The sequence below is a fragment of the Chionomys nivalis genome, chromosome 1, assembly GCF_950005125.1.
Source record: "Chionomys nivalis chromosome 1, mChiNiv1.1, whole genome shotgun sequence".
Classification (NCBI taxonomy): Eukaryota; Metazoa; Chordata; class Mammalia; order Rodentia; family Cricetidae; genus Chionomys; species Chionomys nivalis.
Window position 1 is genome coordinate 153,690,152 of NC_080086.1, and position 8,204 is coordinate 153,698,355.

General features: G+C 42.1%; 1 protein-coding gene across 3 annotated transcripts in view; it reads right to left on the reverse strand.

Annotated features, from left to right (window-relative positions):
* The window catches only part of Lmbr1 (limb development membrane protein 1), a 162,388-nt gene that overhangs the window by 139,097 nt on the left and 15,087 nt on the right, over positions 1-8,204 (reverse strand). For all 3 annotated transcript variants that reach the window (XR_009058182.1, XR_009058165.1, XM_057786150.1), the window contains exon 2: positions 1,424-1,496. Coding sequence is in view for 1 of the 3 variants with exons in the window: in XM_057786150.1 (XP_057642133.1) it covers positions 1,424-1,496 (73 nt within the window). In the remaining 2 variants the exon portion in view is untranslated. The remainder of the gene's footprint in view (positions 1-1,423; positions 1,497-8,204) is intronic.

Genomic DNA, 8,204 nt, shown 5'->3' on the forward strand with positions numbered 1-8,204 from the left:
CACAGTCAAAGGCACCACAAAATCACACCCACGATTAATTTTTATTCTGACACTCCTACACATAACTCATCACCAAGTCTAGAGAAAAGGTTCACTACCTCCTTATACATGCCCATTCTATTCCACCATCAAGGTCTACAGTCTTTCTTGATCCCTGAAACTACTGTGTTAAGATCTGCTAAGTCTAAAGTTTTCCTGTGCATCACCCTTAATTTCCCCTTAAACAATGCATTTATGTTTTTCACTCAAACCCTCCCCTTTTTCCCATGTGTGTAATCTTTGAAGCCATGTGACCAAGTATCTTTAAAACAACTGAGGCACTATCTTGAATCTGCAGACATTCAAATTTTTAGCAGATTACATGATCCAAAGAACATTTCCAAACAGTCACAGAGCCAGGGGACGGCTCTAAAACAGCATACTGCAACATACTGCTATTTGATGAGTTTTAAGCTGGTAATAGTTTATCAAAGAATCTTTACAACATGAAACCTTTAAGCATCATACATCTTCAACCATCAGCCCAGCACCACAGGTAGAAAATATTATTATTTTTTTAAAAAAAGCTGAGAATTAGCAAAAGGCAATAAGGCATATGCTAGAAAACATATAAAACTCTGACCAAAAATGTGTGAATTTATCAGTCTATTAAAAAATAATAAAGACATGAAAAACACAAAAATGATTAACTCAGGACAAAATGAAATAATACAAAGATGCTACATGATTAAAAAACCAGTACAATTGCTGATATTGTAAATTCTACATTGCTTTGGAAAAGGAAAACAGGGTCTGGAGAGATGGCTCAACAGTTAAGAGCACTTGCTGGTCTTGCAGAGGACCCAGGTTTAATTCTCAGCAATCATATGGAGGCTCATAGCTATCTGTAACTCTAGCTCCTGGGGATCCAACACCCCCTTCTGGCCTCTGCAGACATGAGGCATGAATACAGTGCACAAATACACATGCAGGCAAAACCCATAGCACAAAAAGAGTAAATAAGCAAACACATCTATCTTAAAAGAGAGACAGAGACAGAGACAGAGAGAGGCAGAAAGAAACGATGAGACAATTCTATAGTGAGAAAATAAACGGGGCTGGGGTGAATAGGATGTTCAATTAGAATCAGCCACAAGGAACCAAACACCCTCATAAACTCTGGATTTCCCAAGTAGTAAATAGCCAACACTATTCTTAGCTGGACATGAGAATTGTGATAAGCAAGGACTCTGGTCTAGTAAGGTGACTCTGAACATAGTCAGGTTCCCTAGGGGTTATTTTTAGTGTTCTTAGTACCAGGCAACTGTTTACTTCAGTCACCAGCATATTCAGCATGGCTAAACTGCCGTGTGTGGGTGGAGCCCATATACCAGCCCACATATCCAGCTCTGATGAAAGCTCTAACAAAAACGCTTCTACTTGCCTGATTTTCTCTTGTATCTTGTGATGATGAAGTAGGAAACGGCGTAGAGGACGGCAAAAAGGAGAAAACATATCTGAAATGAAATTTAACAGGTCATTTACATTTTTTGCCTGTCATTTTTATTTTTTAAAAAAAGGTTTAATCTTTGGTATCCAAAGAAAATGAAGGATCAAATTACTGAAAAGTGAAACTTTTGGACATTTCACAAATGTAATGTTTTAATTAAAAATATTAATGTATGTGAACTGGTAAATTCTGAAGATCTGCAGTATTCTAGTTTAATACTATTTTTCGAGAAAGCCCACTGGGAAGTTTCTCTTTTCATAACTTGATCAAATGTTTTTCAAAGTCATGTGGAAATGTAAAAAGCCAAACCATGACCAACAATTCTGAAAACTGAAATCAATGAACACACATCGGCCTCCTGAAAAGCAAGGCATGCTAAGAGCTTCAATAATATGTAAAGGATGTGTTGGTAACACAACCTGACAATCACATGAAGCTTTAACATAAAAGAAGCATTACAGCTCAATGTGGATAAAAATAACTGATCAATAAATACACCATGTATCTAAATTAAAATTCTTTATTCAGCTGTGGTTTAATTCTTAAAGATAAATTCCATTCACTTTGTCTAATAAAAACTGTATGGTAGTAATATGACCTGAGGTTCTGCTACCCATGCACAGCAGTGCCCTCCCCCACTGTGCTAACGGAGGGAGGGGCTTGTAGGCTTACCATCTACACTGATTAGAACTTACAATGTACTCTCAAGGTTTTCACCACATCACTACGTCACACAGCAGACCTAATAAACTCACTCTTATGAACTTTGGCATCCACTGGCCACACCTCAACATGGCAGTTCCCTTTCTGGTCCCTGAACTATTATTCTGTTCTCTATGTCTATGAGCTCAAATTGTTTAGATCCCATGTACAAATGAAATTATTTGGTACCTGTTTGTCTATATACACAGACTTCACTTGGCAGAATATCCCCAGATAATCCCTTGCTGTCACAAATGGCACAGTTTCCTTCAGGCTAAATGGTACATGTAAGGATTACCACATTTTCTTTACCCATTCACCTACTGACACACACCATCAGTCATCTCTGTAACCTGACATGTGAAGAACCCTGAGCAGTGTCTCTTATAAATCAATTCATTTCTTTTGAATGTGAATCCATAATGGAAGACAACTTGGAATTTTTGCTTTGCATTCTGGAGAGCACACCATGTTGTTCTGGTGCCAGTGATACACAAGGCTTCCTTTTTTTTCCATTTCCAAATCCTCAACAGCACTTCCCTCTTGCTCTTTGGAAACAGGTATGAGGTGAGCCTTTCTTTCTATTCTCTATGTCAAAGGATGTTAAGTACATTTTCTTACACCTGTTGTCCATTTGTATGTCTTCTTTTAAGAAATGTCTTTTGCCCATTTTTATTAGGACCATTATGCTTACATTGCACTCCTTTTATCAGAGCTGGGGTAACAGAAGCGTAAGCAGGGAAGGTCAAGAAACAGGATATCGCTGGGCGGTGGTGGCGCACACCTTTAATCCCAGCACTTGGGAGGCAGAGGCAGGCGGATCTCTGGGAGTTCGAGGCCAGCCTGGTCTACAAGAGCTAGTTCCAGGACAGGCTCCAAACCCACAGAGAAACCCTGTCTCGAAAAACAAAAAAAACAAAAAAAACAAAAAAAAAAAAAAAAAAAAAAAAAAGAAAGAAAAGAAACAGGCTATCCATCAAGAGCAAATGCTAAAAATAAAGCCTCCGTCAAGCTTATGGAGCATGTGGGAAAATATGAAGACTTCCAGTGTGTTGAAATCGAGGGGGTACCCTGAGCATGGACCTCTCAGGATAAGTTGGTGGGATATGATAACAAAGACTTTGGACCTGGGTGGTTGTTGTCCCCCACATTGTTTTAGGAATAAGAGTTGTCACCTCTGTAATGACACCACTTAGAAAACAGCAATGAAAATGGAGAGGAGCACTACCAACTGAGTGTCAGTATTCTTAGTGTTAGTGAGAATCCAGGCATCCGTACTGGTCTGCCCTTAGAGTACTGACAGGATAATACATCCTCAGCTGCAGCTACCAAGAATACCACCTGTGCACACTTGCTATGCTCCCTTATAAAATGCAGGCCTTGCCCACCTCCGTCTCTTTCTCTTCCACCACTCTTGCCCTCAGGGACCAGTCTCTGCTTCCCTCTCTGCCCACTTCTCTGCCCCCTTCTCTATCCTCTTCCAATAAACCTCCCATGTGAGTCCTGCTGCACGGCATGACTCCTTCCCACAATTTTTAAATAAATTATAACATTAGTGCTGTGACCCTGGAAGGCTCTCCTGGCACTTCCTCTTGCCCAGCAGCAGTCTGTGGATTGCCAGGACCCTGGAACCCGGTCCACATATGACAGCCTCACTTCTTCACCTAAGAGATGGCTGGGTCCCTCCACTGAACACTGGCATGAATGGTAAGCCCCCTTCTCTGGCCATTTCCCACAAGTGAGTATTCATCTCTTGACCGTGGTTTCTCGCCTCTTCAACAAGCCCTGATATCAGGCAATCACATCTCTTAGAACTCAGCACACATGGCCCCTGTGCCTTCTCAAATCCAATCCTCTCTGGATTCCTGGGAAGGTAGGAATTGTAGACCCTTGGATCTTCTCTACCTCACTCATGGGAACTATGTCTTCCACTATATCTCCGTGGAATGCCTTTGGAAAACCTCAAACTTTTGTCATATCTGGCCCAAATACCCCTTAAATATCAATCCAAATGGCTGCTTCCCAGCACCCTATATCCCAGTATTTTACAGGACCTTTACAACATTCTACCAGTGATCTGATAGCTGGAAGGGAGTTCCCCATTTTCAAACCCTCTCTCTGTTCTCCCTGTTCCTCTACTCAGTTGCTGCTAGTTATAAATCCTATTAAGCTACATTTGCCCCTTTTCATTAAGTGAACTCTCTCAAATAGAGAAAAAATGGGGTTTTATATGTATAACTCTGCTTTTTTCATTTACGAATTCCAATATTATTTTCCACAGCAACAGCCTGCCTCTGCTGCCAAAGTAGTCACATGTCACTAGGTACCTTTCAGCCATCAGCTATGCAGCGTGCGCACCCTTTAAAAGTGCCCGGCAGGCAGAGCGCATTCCCATGGCCTCGTCTCTTGTCTCTTACACCCGTCTTTGTCTCTAATTTCCTCCCGTGCCCCTTTCTCTCTCGTGCTTCTCTTCCTCTTGTCTGCCTGCCTCTCTCAAGTCCCCACTCCGACGCAGCCTTTCACTGTCCCCCTCCCAATAAACCTCTTGCACTAACTCTGTTGCATGTGGCGTGTTTGCTTGGTGGCATACCGGGGAGGGCCCGCCAGAGACAGCCACTTCACGTTAGGAGCCTACCCGCCTGCTCCACCTGCACAGATCCACTCTCTTCCACTTGTAACAAATCTGCTTTCTTGTTCACCCACAGCTTTGCCTTTCTATTCAATACCAACAACTGGGTCTTTGGAGGGGCTCCCTGCCTCTGACCATTCCCCTGGATATGAAGCTTCATTTCTTGAGCACAGTGCACTCCTTGCCTTCTGCCTTTTCTCGAAATCCTGGTACCAGGCAACTGTGTCTCTCTTGGATTCAGAGCCCTTGGCCCTGTGCTTGTATGATGACATATTGAACAGCTTGTGCTACTCAATCTGATTCTCCCTGAATCCCTGGATCTGTCTCATCCTTGGGAACTGTGTCATACATCTTCTCGCTTTTAAGATCCACTGACTACTCCTTTCAAATCAAATCTGGCCTCAGTATTCTTTGGATCAGGCAGTCATGAAACAGAGAAAAAAAATTCTCTACTTTCTTCCTTTTTCTTTGCTCTAAGACCTGCTTGTGTCTGTCTGCTCTCCCCTTCTATATGCCCTGTCTATTTGTGCCAACGTGCAGGTTAGATGGAGTTTCCTAACACTCAGTACACATCAACTGGTTCTTCCTTTCTTTTTATTTACCCAACTCTTGTTTAGTATGTGTGTATGTGTGTGTATTTGTATGTGAATGCATGTGACTTTAACCTTTATGTGTAAATGTAAGCTGGGTTTAATTTTGCATGTATGTGTATGTAACTTGGATTCAATTCTGTGTATATGTGCATGTAACTATTGGTTAGAAAAACATGTTTTAAACAGTAACCACGTGGCTCTCCTCCATCTTAGCTGGTGACATATAATGACGTAAGTAGCTACATGGCTGGCAGCCATCTTTTACTAACGTTAAACAGTATACTTATTAGTCCTAATGAACCCTCTGTTCGCTTTATCTCCTTTTAGACTAAGAAATGCAACAAGTCTCAAATATTTTGAGTTGGTATAAACTGTATGATGATAGAAACATAAAGTTATATGTGATTCAACTCTCGTTTAGAATATACCCTATATCATGATAAAAAAAAATTTAAGGCTATAAAGGTCTATTCAGATTAACAAAAGCTGACTTAGAGATGTACACCTAAGTACTTACATCTTTGCCAAGTGGTCAATACCAAGCTTCTAGAGAATATAAATAAGTGATGTCATATGTTTGATAAATAAGTTATTTAATAAACAAGATATATATTCTATAATGGAGTTTCTGGGCTCCCAAGAGGGTTCTTTTCCCAGAGTTGGGCATTTGGGCAGAGGCCCCCATGGCTTGCCAAGGGCAATGCTGGCCTTTGTGCTCCTTCAGTCCCTGCTCACAGGCCCCCTTCTCCTGTTTCCATGTGGCCCTGGTGATCTTTCCCGTCCCTTTTCCTTGTCTTCTCAGGAGACAGTCTTACGAGTGTGGTACAAATTTGTTCTGTTCCACTTTTTACTATCGACTACCCTCAGTCATCAACCACCTGTCTCTGGTATCGGATGGAAAGAGGGTGTGAGCTGATGCTGTGGGGATGGGGAAGGACCAGGTGTGTTAAGGTTTGTTTATGTGAAGACGGGAAAGCTTAAGTGCTGACAAGGAGAAAGCGATCTGAGATGTATAAAAGAACGAAACATGTTCCAGATTTCTCTCACGTGCTCTGTGACTGTTCACAATCTTGACATTAATTGATGGAATTCTGGTAAGCTATTAGTCTAGCTCTGGCGGAGCACTAAACATTATACTCTACCACTATAGTATCACAGCCACAAGCTCAGGGTTTCAAATTCTCTTTGGTTGCTTTTAATGTGTCTAAAACATATCTTTGTGTAAATTCAAAGTTCTTGTAAGCTCCAGGGAGTTGACTTGAATCCACCCGTTTGAACAACATTTTGCCAGGTCCAAGTGGTGCCTGATGGTTCCACAGAGCCTTGACAGTGAAGTGAAACAGCCAGCTCCTCAGAACACAGCCAGCACCCCAGCTTTCTCAGGCCCCCCAAAGATGACTAATGTCTCCCAGGTCAGCAGGAAGCAGAGTCTTAAGAACACAGTGTCCTCATCCCTGTTTCACCTTTTTATAATAACTACCCTAACTCCTCACCTTTTTATAATAAACAAAAGGGAGGAACGTTAATATTCAGGCATTTGTACTGGTCTGCCCTTATGGTCCTGACAGGACACTGGAAAGGCTGAGTTGCCAAGTCCAAGTCGGGAAAGATTACAAAAGGAATGATCCCAAGGAGGACCAGGTTCTGCTGAGTTTGAGGTATACACTATGAAGGTGGAAAGCTGAGTGAGTAGGTCTGTATATATACATACATACACTGTTCAGAGGAAATGCTAGGTTACAAGCTTAAAAAATAAAAAATCAGCAGCTGACACAAAATGTCCTAAGGCTAAGATGCAAAAGCAGGCAGAGAAGTCTAAAAACAAAGTGTAACTCTCAAGGGTGGGGCACCAAGGGCCTCAGCTGCAGCCACTAAGGGCACCCACTGTGCATATTCTCTATGTTCCCTTATAAAAGGTGGGCCTTGCCCCCTCCCATCTCTTCCACCACTCTTGTACTTAGGGACCGGTCTCTGCCCCCCCTTTTCTGCCACCCTCTCTGTCCCCTTCTCTGCCCCTTCTTTCTCCTTTTCAAATAAACCCCCCATGTGAGCCCTGTTGTATGGTCTGACTTCTTCCTGCCGTTTTTTAAACTATAGCACTCAATACATGTGGGAGAGTGATGAAAGACAGTCCTAACGCCTGTTCTGGAAGCCTGAAGGCTGTTAGGAACACAGGATAACACGAGGACACTAGTAGAGTTAAACCTCATCTTGAAATCCTCTGAAGCATAGAAAATGGGTCAAAAGGAAAATCAAACAACGAAGAAATAATGGTCTACAGTGCAACAGAAGTCAATCTTGCTTCCAAGAGCAAGGAAAGAGGAGTAACTTGGCGGTAACACAATAAACCATAAGGTTAAAGTTAGATTCGGGTAGCTGACAGAGGCTTTCTGAGCTGATTTGTGAGGCTTACTACACCCAGGAACCTATTCTAACACTGGAGACACTAGTGAGCAAGGGTGCACCTTGTGACACACATTCCGGAGACAGGAATGACGATGCTATCTGTTATCTATTAGATACTAAATATCTATTAGATAACAGATGACTAAATTACAGTCTGTTTGAGGATGGCTAGTCTGGGCCTAGGAAAACAGTAACAGTGGTAGCTCATCTCACCAGGATGTCACCTGAGGAAGAATGATGGGACAAAAAGAGTAAGACTATCAGTGTGTGATACAAAGACAATAATAATGTCAGGGGCCCTGAGGCAAGATGGCTCCAGTGTGTTCAAACGAAAGTGAAGAATAAGAGCTAAACCTAGGAATTAATAGATGTCCGGGGCACAGAG